Source organism: Poecilia mexicana, unplaced genomic scaffold (genome assembly GCF_051168715.1).
Source record: "Poecilia mexicana isolate PSO_F unplaced genomic scaffold, ASM5116871v1 scaffold_3, whole genome shotgun sequence".
In the NCBI taxonomy this organism is placed as follows: Eukaryota; Metazoa; Chordata; class Actinopteri; order Cyprinodontiformes; family Poeciliidae; genus Poecilia; species Poecilia mexicana.
Window position 1 is genome coordinate 35,276,712 of NW_028263372.1, and position 15,567 is coordinate 35,292,278.

At 41.0% G+C, this 15,567-nt stretch overlaps 1 protein-coding gene across 1 annotated transcript; it reads left to right on the forward strand.

Moving 5' to 3' along the window:
- Positions 1-6,337: 6,337 nt before the first annotated feature.
- Positions 6,338-13,808, forward strand: LOC106924559 (alpha-2Db adrenergic receptor-like). The gene is made up of 2 exons (XM_014998319.2): positions 6,338-6,699; positions 12,602-13,808. The coding sequence occupies exons 1-2, from the start codon at positions 6,418-6,420 to the stop codon at positions 13,727-13,729; spliced, it is 1,410 nt and encodes a 469-aa protein (XP_014853805.2). The 5' UTR covers positions 6,338-6,417; the 3' UTR covers positions 13,730-13,808.
- The last annotated feature ends 1,759 nt before the right edge of the window (positions 13,809-15,567 follow it).

Here is a 15,567-nt window from a genome sequence, read left to right on the forward strand (position 1 = left end):
TTGGCTCCTCTACTATTTATGCCGATGCCCTTCTGTGCCGTGCTCATGTATTTATCCATGTGTCCGCTTATCTTAGCCGCTATGATGCCTGACATGAGCTTCCATGTTGTAGAGAGACAGGTTATCGGCCGATAGTTGGATGGGACTGAACCCTTTGAGGGGTCCTTCTGGATCAGGATTGTACGCCCTTCAGTTAACCATTCAGGGTGAGTCCCATTTTGTAGCAGCTGGTTCAGTTGAGCTGCCAGTCGCTCATGGAGGGCAGTGAGTTTCTTTAGCCAGTAGGCATGGATCATGTCGTTGGGGAGGTGTGAATGCGTAATCGGACTATGGTCCGCCTACAGACCTCGGTCTGGGTTCATTTGAAGTGAACTCTGATGTGAATGCAATTTTGATTCCAAATCAAACCAAGTTAATCCAGACAGTTAGGTGGGAAAACATCCAGAATCCCCAAAGACGGAGTAAAGTGACACAAGGTCAGATTTGACTCATGTAAAGGTCAGATTTGACTAATGTAAAGGTCAGATTTGACTCAAGGAAAGGTCAGATTTGACTCAAGGAAAGGTCAGATTTGACTCATGTAAAGGTCAGATTTGACTCATGTAAAGGTCAGATTTGACTCATGTAAAGGTCAGATTTGACTCAAGGAAAGGTTTGGCTTTACTCAGGGTGTTTTCACACCCAGGTAGAATCGGTTCGATTGGGGACCAAAGTTTAACATCTGTTTCATCTCCAGCTGCTGTGGTTCTCTTTCTTTCTGCTCTGAGTCAAAACAACGTGTTCCCCTCCTGGCCTGTGGGGGCGCTGCAGCCACATGAAATCCCCCACATGAAAACACTGAGCACAGCTTCCTTTCTTCACAAAATGTAAACAAAAATTGAGTGGCGTCAGATTTTAGTGGTTGGAGGATTTCTCTTTTATCTCTGGTAAAAGACCACAAGTCACTTCTCCAGCTAGCACTAGCCTAGCATGTTTGTTTTGGTTGCATTTACCCAGAATGCCCTGCTACGTAGTCCACTTCCTACTTTTGGAGCGTCCCCGGTCTGCTTCGTGTTCACATATGCATTCAAACCAAGACCGAGGTTTGCAGACCAGAGTTTGATTAGCATTCACCTCCCCAACTGAACCGGACTTTCTAAACAAGCGGACTGGAGTTTGATTAATGCGGACTGAACCGGTCGGTGTGAATGATACATCATCAGTCTGTAAACCGTCTCTGCTGTCGGCTGCATTTAGTGAAGAATGAGTAGAATAAAACTCTTGCTTCCTGCTCCAGGTCGAGACGACCATCGGCTCCTTTGCTTTTTAATAACCTTTGTTCCCGTTGCAGGATTAGTTTCTCCATCTTTGGCTCCTGGACCCCAAAAAAAGCTGCTTCTGCGAGGAGCCTCATTTTCTCAACTGACAGCTGCAGAGAAACGTTCTTGGCTGTTTTTCTGTTTATCTCGTTAATACTTCCTCTCTTCTGTCAACATGTTTCCCTGCTTCCCCTCCTCCTCCGTCAGAGTTGGAGAAATGACTCACCCATGGACCCCAACTGCATCTTTCCAGCTTGTTAACTGGATAAAATAAACATCTGTGTTTTGCAGGTTCTCTTTTCAGGTCGACCAGGATTCAGGCTGCAGCTTCGGGGGGATTCAGTGGCGCAGACGATCCACGGTGCTTCGCCTCAGATGGAGGGTTTCATTACCGCTGCTGAACACTTCCCTGCAGAGGTGAGGCCAAATGGCCTCTTTAATTCTCACCTCAGCAGTTTCTGCTCCTAATCCGCTCTTCCCCCGATCAGGAGGAACAGCCTGGCGCCACACAATAATGCATTCAGCCTCCGAATTACTGCAATTTCAGAAAATATCTCCAACAGGACATCCTAGGTTCAGAGTCTCACTGCTGGAAAAACACGTAAGCATCAATAATACCTTCACTCTCTGACCGGAGGCCACCAGGGGTGTTCAGAGTGCGGCGCGAGGGCCATTTGTGGTCCTGGACTGATTTTGTGCGGTCCAAGTGCAATTCAGGAAAATCACAAATCTGACCCGATAGAAGTGGAAGTTATGGAGCTTCATAGGGAATATGGGTGATATTCTAATTTTCTTTTGCGATACCTCATAATAAATGTAGCATTTCCTTGCAAAATTCACTTCAAATTAATGCAGAATTATAATGTTTTAAGACCAAGTTTCACCAACTCAAAATTAATAATTTTTAAGACCCTTTTAAGACAGTTATTTATGAAATTTAAGACCTGTGTCACAACAGAAATGTAAAAAGGAATATTGCAAAATACACGGGTTTTCTGCAGGTTTTACTAACTCAGATTTAAGACTTTTAAAACCTTCACTTTCTGGAGATGCTTAGAAATAATCTATTTTGGCACACAAGTATTTTTTATTCAAAGATTTTGGCTCGTAACAAAAAGTTTGGACACAACTAGATTAAGTTAAGCTGAACTCATTTTAACAATATTTTGTTTTTCTAGCACCTCACTGGTTTAGATCAGTTGGACCTTCATTTCATTCCTGTTCTGTTTTAATACATCTCATCATTTGTGTTTCTGTTTATAACAGGAGTTAGAATCTCAAAATTTGGTTTGGTTCTGATTATTGGGGCCACGGTTTGATTTACAACATCTAAAATGTTCGACTGGAAATGGGTGGAAAAAAGCGAAACCTTCAGGTTTTCTGCAGAGCGAGCCAATATGACTGATTAGAATGTAAATATAAGGACTCTTGGATTGCATCAAGGATTTTTAACAGCATTCTGCCACTACACTGTATAGTGAGGCATTTTTATTATTTACCACCACATATAAAAAGTCCAGCAACTCCAAATATTCTCATGGAACTTTCTAAGTTTCCTGAGTCCTCTGGACTTCACAGGCTGCAGAAAAAGTTGCATCACTTCTTTTCTTTCTCCTTAGAAGGTCTGATTCATCGGCCCCCCGGAGCCCCATCCTCAAATATCAGATTCTCTGAGAATATTCACTTTTCTGCACAGTTAATAATACATGCATGAAGAAAAATTGAAAATCTAGACTCAGGTTTGTTTGCCAAAAAACTTCTTAATTCCCGAAGGTTTGCTCTAAAAATGAACTAAATTGGTGTTAGATGTATTTTAGGACATTGATAATCTGATAATGACAGTTTGTCAGCATCAAAAAGAAGAAAAAAGAGCAAAAATAGGAATATGAATTTGATTAGAATTGATCAGCCGTCTAAATAAAAGCCAATGCCTCAGTCGTAAGAGCAATTACCTGCTCACAGGTTCCCCTTAACGAGGCAATTATTGGTAATAAATCAGATATATATTCAGCAACATATATCTGCACGAAAGAAACTAACTGAAGATGCTAACCTAATCTCAATAGAACATCAAAAACCTGCGATAAATTATTCATGACTGCGACTGTGTGTTCTGGAGCGAGATCGATCATATTCCTGCGCGTCGTCCAGGAGCGATTAGGAGCAGATGAGTGAGCCACGCCTCTCGCAAAACGCAACTGAAAAAAGTCTGCAGCTGAAAAAAACAGCTTCTTCTATTTCACAGCAGAGAGGAGAGGCGGGTCAGCACCGAACAGCAAGCTGGAGCTAAAAATACGCCTCTTTCTAAGGATTTTACTGAGTTTTGATGAAAACTGGAGCAGAGGGAGTTTATTGTTTCCACATCTGTCCGTCTCACTTCACAGTATTTACAGTTTTAGTCTAACTTTGGACCCGATTGAAGGATTAAATGATTAAATGAACATTCCTAAACATTGATAGTTTCTTTACTTTAAATGTTTAAAACCAGTAACATGACAAAAGTAAAGAAAGTCACAATAAATAAACTTCATTGGTTGGTGACAGAAGTGACCCGATGGCTAGCCAGAATGTGATTCAGCCAACTAAATTTGCACTTTCCCATGATGGACATAATAAAGTTACCTTTATTAGCATCTAGCTTTATTAGCAGCTACCTTTATTAGCATCTAGCTTTATTAGCAGCTACCTTTATTAGCATCTAGCTTTATTAGCAGCTACCTTTATTAGTAGCTTGTTACCGGTTGCTGCAACTTCCTCCAGTCACAGAATGTGACCAATCTTTGGTACCTTTGAGGATTTGGGGTTTTATTTTTTACTTTTGTGACAGATTTTTTAAAAATAAACATTTTCATATAAGCCAACAAGAGAGAGAGTTTTTTCAGATCAATCAAGTTTATTTGTGTAGCACATTTCAGCAACAAGGCAGCTCAAAATGCTTCACATCATAAAAACATCAGTCACTCATGAAACCAGAAACAAACATTACATTGTGTCAAATATCATCATCAAGTAAATACACATTAACATGTTTGTCAATATTCCAGTTGTTATTGAAACGTCGACTCAGTGTTTCGGCTGTTTTTCAGTTTTCTGGAAGTTTGTTCCAGATTAGAGGAGCATAAGTTTCTCTAGATCTTGCTGAGACATGAGTCCTCTGATCCTGGAAATGTTCTCCAGGTGAGAGAAGGCCGGGTTTGTAACTGTCTTTATGTAGCTCTGAAGGTTCAGGTCAGAGGTCAACCCGATCTCTAGTTTCTATCTGTAATAACTCAAGCTGTGCGTTGACTCTAGATCTATAACTCTACAGGTATTACTCTAGATTTATAACTCTAGAGCTATAACTCCAGATCGTTCCTCTTTAGGTCCAAAGATAAAAACTTCAACTTCTGTTCAGAAAGTTTTGGCGCCTCCACACATTGATCTGTTTATGGGTGACTTTGTAATGCAGAGCTGTGTATCACCTGTGTTGTTATGGTAACTAATCCTGTGTTTCTTATAATCTGAGCTATCAGGAGCATATAGATGCTAAACTGGAGCAGTCCTGGTGTTGAGCCTTGCGGTACTCCATATCTTCTCCGATGAGAAGTCCTGCTGGAAAAAAGAAATGCCGGCATAAACTGGATGGAAATTTTCCCAAAACATTGATTCCACTTCATGTTCATCCAAATTCCTCCATTTCCATTGGAAATACCAGATTAATCTTCCAGCAGCGGGAGCCATAGTTAAATACAAATACACACTCAAAAAACACAAAACCAAATAACATATGTTTGGTCCAGTTTCTGGTGGAAATCTCTTAGAACACCTGAAATAAGAAAACATAACTTACCAGTAACTTTTCAGGAAGATATGAAAGTTTAAGTGAATAACTCCTAATATTGATGAAAAAGTGCCAGTTAGATTATTTAACTTAAAACATTTTCCACTTGTTACAAGTGAAATAATCTGAACAATCATCGATATTAAGAAATTATTTACTTAAAAGAAGCTCCTGTATGTTACTGAAAAGTTATTTGTAAGTTGTTTTCTCATCTCATGTGCTCTATGATGTTTGTAGTAGGAACTAGATGGAAATACTTGGTAAGATTTTGTGTTTTTGCAGTGTGGAGCCTTACGATCAGCTAAAATCTAAAACTTAGAGTCACAAACATTACATAACATTTTGAACTATAGGAGATTTGTTGCAAAGCAGCTTTTCAACCTAACAGAAATATATAACCAGTGAATTAAACAGTTATGCCATTAAACCACTGAAAAACTGCTAAAGCCTGCAGTTATTTCTGATCTGTATTTATAACTGTAAGTTAGTTTTGTCCTATTTAAAGCATAACAAGATATTTGCAGTAGAAACGTTGTAAGGTTTTGTGTTTTTGCACTCACCTCGGTTGGATTAATGGGAATTAATTGAGGATCAAAGTCAAAGTGATTTTTTTCTCATCCTCCTGTTCTCTGAGTTTCATTCTTTTGTTTTCATTCATCCGTCCATCTCATCCTTTCTCTTTTCCCAAATTCCAATCCTCTCATCATTTCCATCTTCCCACTCCTCTTCCTCCTCTCTCAAATCCCTCTTGTCTTCTCCTTCAAAGATCTGCTGCTCGCTCGCGCTCCTCTTCACGGATCCCTCGCTCTTTCCTTTCATCTCTCCTGTTAGTCTCTCCTCCTCCTCCTCCTCTTCCTCCAGCACAACAGAATCAGTGCAGCAGCAGCAGAGTCACTTCGCTCTGCAGCAACCAAAGTGGGGACCTCTTCTTCTTCTTCTTTTTAAATCACATTTTCAGTCATTTCTGATCCACTTTCTTCCAGTTGTGTTGATTTTCCTCAGCAGCTGCAGCAGCATGACGGTTCCTGTCCTTGCGGCTCCAGCGTGCGGACGCATGCTCTGCTTCTTTTTGCTTCTCGTTGGGAATAACTGGGCCACCGTTTCTGTCAGCTTCCATGGATGTGATAGTTTTTAAAAAGTGTTTGATGATGCTCGACCTGAAGATTGGCATCAAGCAGCCGCATTTCGACCGTCACCGATGAGGTCGAACATCTAAAACCTGCAGGATTTTGGTTTTTATTTCATTTTCTGTCAGAATCTTGAATTTTTTTCTCCATCAAATGAACTGGAGGCTGAAGGATGGACTTCGCAGACGACTCAAACTCATCCGTCAACCAGACGTCGTCCTCCTCCCTGACGAAGTCGCCTCCGTTTCCTCCTCACTCGCAGGCGGCGTCGGTGTGCATCGTGCTGGTGGTGGCGGTCATCATCCTGGGGACGGTGGTGGGGAACGTTCTGGTGGTGGTGGCCGTGTTCACCAGCCGAGCCCTGCGGGCCCCGCAGAACCTCTTCCTGGTGTCGCTGGCGTCAGCGGACATCTTGGTGGCCACGCTGGTCATCCCCTTCTCGCTGGCCAATGAGGTGACGAGTTTACTAACACTTTAAATTGAAAATATAACAATAAAACTAAGAATGTGTTTTATTGGATGGTTTCCATGTTTTTACATTTAAAAATGTGAACATTTGGGTTTCAGAGCGTGTTTCCTTCCAGGATATGGAGTTCAGTTTGTAAATTTACAGCAAACTTTCAGTAGAAGAAAGTAAAATATAACTTCGCTTGTGAGAATATGTAATCAAACTCTACAAACCTCGGTCTGGGTTCGGCTAATGAACTCTGGTTCGGTTTGGATTCATATGTGAACACCAAGCAGACCAGAGACCGCTTCAAAAGAAGGAAGTGAACTACAGCGCAGGGCATTTTGGGTAAATACAACCAAAGCTAACATCCTGGCCTAGTGCTAGTGGGAGAAATGGTTTGTGGACTTTAGCCAAAGGCAAAAGAGAAATCCTAAAATCCGATGCCACTCTACCTTTGTCTGCATTTCGTGAAGCACAAAGTTGCGTTCAGTGTCTTCAGAGGTTTTAGTGTTGTTTCCTTCAGTGGTTCTTGGTGCAGCGCCCCCACAGGCCAGGAGGGGAACAGGTCGCTCTGAGAGTTTGGTTGGTTTGACTCAGAGCCAAAGAGAAACACAGCAGCTGGAGATGGAGCAGATGTTTCAGTTCTGATCCCAAATCGAACAGAGTCTACTCGGGTAGATTTCTGAACAAACCTGCATGCAATTCTTTTCCTTTTCTTTTTGACCTGATAATTCAGAAACAGAAATGTCTGCTGCTTTCAAAACATGAAATCTGCACAACAGAAGCAGTAACAGGTTCAGATGCTGTTTGGAGAACTCTGCTCGTTTAGGATTTCCCTTTGGGGGAAGAAACACGCTCCCTGCCAGAAACAGCCGGGTGCCCAGAGGGAACGTCCTGATTTGAACGCAATTTGGCGAGCTTCATGCAGATCAGCGACGGGTGTGTGAAGGTTTTCACTCCGGAAGGAGCTGCAGTGCTCAGACCGACCACCGGAGGGCAGTAGCGGTTCCATCACAAGCTAAAGGTCCGAGTTATCAGGCTGGAGATCAGACCTACAGGATCGATTATTGAAGCATTATAAGCATGGCTGCAATTTTCACAACGAAGCATCAAGAAAAAAAGGGGTGAAAAAAGAGGAAAGGGAATTTATTGTCCATGATGCTTCTGATAATGATTATATATATGTGATACCTTTTGTAAAGTTGAAAAAAAGAAAAGGAGGTTAATTTTTAAAGTCATATTTCCACCATGTTATTCATTCATTTATAAATGTCACAGTTTCAGAATAAATATTTTATCAGCAAACTAAATGTTTGGCTTCCAAACTAAATATTACGCTCTTTATTAGATAAATATTTTGTTTGTAAACTTTATATTTAGTTAGCTCTGGGCTAGCTAAATATTTACTATTCAGATTGGAGCTAAATATTTTATTTCCTAAATAAATGTCTACTCTAAGTATTTAGTTAGCTCAGAGTTAAATGCTTAGCTCCCTAAGAAAATATTTAGTTTGGAGTTATATGTATTTGCTCGTTAAATAAATATTTACTCTTAATAATTAGCTAGCTCTGAGCTAACTAACTATTTAGCTTAGAACTAAACATTTTGCTCACAAACTCAATATTTAGCCGTTGGCCAGCTGAATATTTTGTTTGTAAACTCAACTCTGCAATGTTTTGCTGTTCTATTTCATATGAATTTATTCTGTTTAGCTGGACAGAGATACAATTTGCTTGAAGAATTGATTCCAAAGGGAAAATATAAACGACTGAAAATGGAGAATCACAAAAATCCCACAACAATTGAACATAAAAACAGCGGTAATAAAACATAACCGAAAAGTTAAGTAGAAGCAGTAGGTATCCTTTGCCTCTCCTGGAATCAGGTGGAGGATGTTTTCATGATGCATGAGTTTCTGCTGCTGGAGGAGCTCCGGGGGAATATGGATGGGGTTGTGCATCGATGAGGGAGGGGGCAAAAGAAGCACATTTTGATGAATAAAACATGATGACATATGAAGCTTAAGAGTCTCCCTGGAGTTTTGGAGAGATAAAAAAATACATGGAAATACCTCTATGAAGACAGAAATAGCCTGTTCTGTCCTGTTTCCTAACCTTCCTCTGAATACTCACCAGTATTTGTTGAGGCACAAAATTTTAGACAGATAAGTCCATATTTAATGATATATCATAAAAACACTAAAACTTTCATGGCCCTGTTTTTTACCTGTTGCCTGCAGGTTTTCTCCAGCAACTCTGACTTCTTCCCAAAGCTCGAAAGCAAACTTGTTAGTTCATTTGCAATCATGGGTCCAACTCATGATCGCCTCATTAGCCGTATTGGACTGGCAACATGATGACCTTTGACCCCTTTGAGACTCTCTGTAACCCTAATCATGACTGTTATCACAGGACAAAGAAGCTTCTGTGCTACCAGCTAAAATAAATAACTGTTTTAAGCTAGAAAAGTCTATTTATAATTCATTCATATTAATAAAATTATAAATAATAATATAAATCATTAATATAAATTATAAAGGAAATATTTAGTTGGCAGAGATGGGTATCACTAACTAAAAAGTTAGTTGAGCTAATACTAAAGTATTAATTAAAACTGTTAGCTCTGCTAATGCTAAATGCAACATTGTATTTAGTGAAAGCTAAATATGCTAAACACCATATTGCTAACTTCTACCAAGTTGAGCTAAATATTTAGTTCGCAAGTGAAAGCTAACTTTTACCAACAGGACATCAGTAGATTTTAAACTGTTTACTAGAGTTATACAAAAATATTCTGGAAGGACAAATATCGTTCATCAAAAAAATTAAAATGACTTTTTTATTATCTTCAGTTATATATAGAACCATTAAAATCAAGTTTTAAGTTTTAAACCATTCCTGTATGTTTCTAGATTTAAATAAAGTATTCTAGGAGAAAAAGGAGAATGTGAGGAGAGGAAATGGAACTGCGGCATAAAAATAGCACCCTTTCAAAATAAGAATATAAATATAAACGTCTTAATTAATGAAGAATTCTTAACAGTTGATCAACAAAACTTAAACACAGATGAAAGTTTACAAAACAGCAAAGTAAATTAGCACTTTGGAGTTTATTTTGAAGCATTATTTCAGGGACGCTAAGTTCGCTGAACGTTTTCAAAGTTAGCTAAAGCGATAAAACGCTAAGCTGTTAGCGCATTAGTGGAAATGTGTCCAGTTACATTACACCAACCTGAGTTGGAGAATCTGAGTAAATTCTGGTCAGTTTTTTCACCTACTGGACTCAAACATGTTGAATATATTCATATTTTTAGCATATTTGAATCTGTTTGTGAGCCTTTCTCTCTCTGTGTGGAGCTGGTGGTGCTTATCCCCCACTCCATCCCATCAGTGTCAGCCGGCTGCTTTTCACCAGCCAGTAATAATTGCGATCAATCGGAGGCTGACCCTTATTCCCTTATTCCCACATGCCTCGGTTGTGTTTCCGCGTCTCTGCAGGGAGCAGCTAACAGCTTTATTGTTGAGGTTTTTTCATGAAACAGTCGGCTTTGTTGTCTGGATTATTCTTGGTTTTTTTGGTCTTTATTGTTAATCAACTTATAATTAAGTGTTTTCCAGTTGATGGACTGATGGAATTATAATGAGGCGACTCATTGTTGAAAGAGCGAGAGAGGAAATGGAAGAAAAAAAACACAGAGTGAAAAGATATTTCAACCAAAAATAACAATATGTGTGATGTTTGAGTCCAAACTGAGTCCAATTTTATAGAAAAAAAATTTTTTTTTGAATGAAATATTTCAACAAAACACCCAGGAAAAGGATTTAGAATAGCATTTAGTTTCAGCTTACATCTTGGTTTCACTGCAGTAATGCCTGGATCACTTTGTAGCTAAATTATTTATGAAATGATTAATATAATCATCTTTAGTTTGTCCAGATTGATTTCACATAATGAGTGGGTTGTGCAGCAGATGGATCAGAGGAGCGGTTTGCTGCTGTAAGTCAATCACATGATATTTTGCCTCTTATGCTAATTTAACTGAAAACATTAATGTCAGGTTCTGGGAACTGATCATCACCTTTATCACAGTTTTAACCGACCAAATGTTCCGGTTTAACTGACGTTTTGAACAAGAGAATATTTTCTGTTGCTGTCCCTCTTCCTCTGCCTCGACTGGCGCTCCTGCTGACTCTAACAGAAACCTGATTTAATTCAGAATTAAATCCATAACAGACACATGCTGGCAGCATCAATACCCCCATATTTTCATTAATATAGGTAGAACTTCAAGCAAATGTAGTGTGTCTTGGTGGGATACTTTGAGAATATGGATGTTGTTGTGGTTTCCTGTTGGACCGGTGTGACTCCACACGTGTTCGGTAAAAACAGAATCGGTTCTGTGCGGACGCAGTGTAAATGCTTTCGTTGATAATGGGTGTGGATTTACTGTGGCTCCAGAATAGAGCAGAGTGGGACCAGATGGAGTAAATTAGGAATAAGAAGTTAGTGGAGCTTTTGCAGTAGCCTGGTAAAACCGGCCCCTTGTTCTACGTTTTGATTCCTGCTGACCCTTCGCAACTTCGCCACTAAATCACTCCAGGCGCCATGAGGGACGTCTGAAATGAGGGAGGAGTACTGAACAGACGGACTGAAACTACTTCCGTTTATTCATGGCCTCTACTTGTTTGAGTCAAACTAATGTGTCTGTAACTCTCCTGGTTGGGCTCATAGTCGGCGGGATTCACAAAGTTGGAAACAGCTAGCTTAGAAACCGACCCGAACCGCCTCCCTCCTGACGTGTTGATCAAATTACCGATTTTGCCTGAATTCACACCACATGATTTATTATCACCGTCATAAACAGCGTTTCCCTTTAAACCGGAGCAGCTTTAAAAACGTACAAAAGACGAGAAGCCAACCAGTTTTTTCCATACATGCTAGGCTACATGACGGTGCGGCACTGTCTCCATGGTTACTAAGGGTTAGAGAGGCGTCCCTTCTCCTTATGTAATATTTACGATCATCTTTCCAATTATACTTATGTATAAAGTATATGTTAATATTCTTACCTTGTAAAAAGTGTAAATCCATGATCACACCGAGGGCTGCTAGTCATGATTGACGGCTGCTGTCCATCGCCGCCGGATATTTCCTCATTAAGTCATGAAATAAAGTGACAAGTTTGGTTTTCATCCTATAACCATGTTTAATGTGAAATCAACTAAAGAGAAGCGATATTAGGTTACAGATGTCTGTTTTTGACTAGCTTTAAAGGAGTCTAGGTTGTTTTGACGTCCGTCGTGGCGGAGTGGGCGGAGCTCTGGGTAGTGTGATCTCATCAAGGGTCAATCGAGGGTCTGGTTTTCGAGGGTCAGCATATCGCTGAGAAACGATACACTTGCTGGAGGAATGGACTTATTGTACCCAATCGCTAATGTTTACCCAAGATGCAATGCTTTCCAGGATTAGCATTCAGGAAAGTGAACAGGAAAGTGCCAAGCCAAACACCGTCTTTAACATTCCTCTGGCTCCAGCTTTAGTTGCTTGGAAGAGTGGCCAATGCCATGCCCAAACTACAGCCAGACTAAAATTCTAAAACACTGCAGAAAATGTACATCCTTGTTCACAACTTCTCCTTATGTTCACTGATTGGCTCAGTAAGTGGGAGAAATCCCAGATAGAGCACTGAATAGAGATTAACATCAAGCGGCATTGCATTGGAAGGCAATGGCCAGGCTAGCAAGGCAGAGGAATATTACAAAGTCAAGATGTCAAGATCTACCAAAGATGATCCTGAAACTGAAGTGTGAGCACAGTTCTGCAACCCGATCACTGCAACTTTTCTCAAACTTTCATTAAAAATCCACACAAGTTCAACTCTGACTGCTTTCTTGTCCTTTTTTAGGTCATGGGGTACTGGTACTTTGGCTCCACCTGGTGCTCCTTCTACCTGGCTCTGGATGTCCTCTTCTGCACCTCCTCCATTGTCCACCTTTGTGCCATCAGCCTTGACCGCTACTGGTCCGTCACCAAAGCCGTCAGCTACAACCGCAAGCGGACCCCCAAGCGGATCAAAGTGATGATCAGCATCGTGTGGCTCATATCCATCGTGATCTCCTCGCCGCCACTCCTCATGTCGCAGAAAGACAGGGATTTAGAGGGAGAAGACAGGAGCGAGGTGAGCCGGCAGGAGTGCCTCATCAACAACCAGACGTGGTACATCCTCTCCTCCTGCATGGTGTCCTTCTTCGCCCCCGGCGTCATCATGATCCTTGTCTACTGTAAGATCTATCGTGTGGCCAAGCAGAGGGCCTCCACCGTGTTTGTGGCAAAGAACGTGATGGAGAGGCAGCCATCGCAGTCCGAGACCTGCTTCGTGGGCGGTGGCGGTACCTGCCAACGGAAGGGCAAGGCCCAGTATGAACTGGAGAGTCCCCAACCCGGACACCGACGCAGCTCTTCCAACGTTGACAGCAACAGCAGCAACCACAGAAGAGGAGAGCTGGATGATATCGACTTGGAGGAGAGGAATCCGGACCCAGAAGTAAAGGAGTCCTTTTCCTCATCCCTGAGGTTTCCCCGGAGAGTCGGTGGAAGAGTGAAAACAGACGATGTAGACGGTACAACAAACAGACTCAAACTGCCCCCTCCGCCACCGTCCTGCGCCTCCATCTCCTGGGCCTCGTCCGACCAGTGCTCCCAGAACTTCCTGCTGCCGTCGCCGCTGCCCGTCCGCAGCAGGCAGATGTCGCTGTCCAAGAACAAGGTGGCACAGATGAGGGAGAAGCGGTTCACCTTTGTCCTGGCGGTGGTGATGGGCGTCTTCGTGCTGTGCTGGTTCCCGTTCTTCTTCACCTACAGTCTGCACGCAATCTGCCGAGAGAACTGCACCATCCCGGAAACGCTCTTCGACCTGTTCTTCTGGATCGGATACTGCAACAGCTGCCTGAACCCCATCATCTACACCATCTTCAACCGGGACTTCCGCAGGGCCTTCAAGAAGATCCTGTTCCACGCCCATAAAAGGACATGAGCGTCTGAGCGCGTGCACAGCTTTGGTTCCTGTTCTGCACTGTGCTGTCAAAGCGACATTAAAGGGCTTGTCACACGGCTGGCTGCTGCTTCTTATTCCAGGGTTCCTTAAAAGTTTGGGAAAGTTTGGGATTTCAGAGTTTTTAGGCCTGAATCAGTCAAAAGTTTAATCCCAATGTTCTTCATCCATCCATCAATAGTAACTCCATCATTCATGTACCTATTAATCTAATCTAATCTAATCTAATCTAATCTAATCTAATCTAATCTAATCTAATCCGCCATGGGAAAGTAACAGAGTCAAATGTGTTTCAGCTTTTGTTTTCTTGCTGCAGCTTCATTCCTGTGTTTCTCAGTGAAGCTGAATAGTAATCAGACGGAATCGGCTGCAGGGCGTAAACTCCGTCCCTGCAGATTATCTGGATTTCTGCAGCCCGATCTGTAATCCATATATTGACTCAATGCAGGGAGGAACCACAGGGAGATCAGACAAATGGCTCTGTGAATAAAATCACCAACCCTTTCTGAAAGTGAGTACACATGAGCAGCAGCAGCTCCAACTTTCATCCAGAGGAGCTGCCACAATGAAAGTTTCTGGTTTTCCACGCTGAAACAATGTTCTGTTGACACCACCAGCTGGAGGGCAAAAACATTAAAAATTCATGCGCAGCGAACAGACGGGCTCAGCTGCTGCAAAAATGGAAAGTTACAGCGAGAAAAGACAAAAAACCAAAGAGGGTCTGGGTGAATACAATGAAGCAGGAGATAATTATCTTCTGAAGGATGAAACAAGCGGAGCTGCATGACTCAAAGCTTGCATCACTGGAGAGAAACGGCGAGGTGAGCGAACCGTGGATTGGTTCATCGGTTCAGGCACAAACACATCAGGTAGTTCACAGATCCAAGAGTTTGTATCTTTTAAAACACATTTTAAGTGTCTGCAGCTGCACAGGCAGCGATAAATATAAATATATACTGGTTGCTAAGCAACTCTAAGTTTTACAAATAACTCATCCATCCCTCTTTGGATTCTACTTCATTTTTAAAGTGTTACTTAATTGGAACTTTCTATATATTTTTTAAGACTGCATGTTATTACTCAGCAGGAACTGGGATAATATATGATCAGGACCATTTACACTGCAAAAACATCAAATCTCACCAAGTGTTTTTGGTCTAGAGTCTAATAATCTTAGTACACTATAAATAAGACAAAACTAACTTACAAGTAACTTCTCTGCTTGTTTTTAGTAATTCCTTAATATTGATGAAAAAGTAACAGTTCCCGTCATAAGACATTTTTCCTCGTGTTAAGTGAAATAATCTGCCAATGGAACTAATTTTTTCATCAATATTAAGGAATTATTGACTTTCTGAAAAGTTATGTAAAGTTATTTGCAAAATAGTTTTTCTTATTTCAAGTGTACTGAGATATTTACACTAGAAATTAGACCAAAAATACTTAGTATTTGTATATTTGAGGTGCAGACTTTAAGTGTCTGCAGCTGCACAGAGAGCAATAAGTCTTAAATATATACTGGTTGCTAAGCAACGCTAAGTTTTACAAATAACTCACCCATCCCTCTTTTCTTTGGATTCTACTTCTTTTTCTTTTTTAAAGTGATGCTGAGTAGAAAATATTCCACATTTTAAGATCGTACACTCATTGCTCAGCTTGGGAAACTGTGACCACACTGTAAAAACACAAAATATTACCAAGTAATTTAATCTAGTTTATGATGCAAACATCTTAATTCACTTGAAATAAAACAAAACTAGTTTACAAGCAACTTTTCAGCAAGAAATAGGAGGTTGTTTTAATGAAAACATATGGTAAAT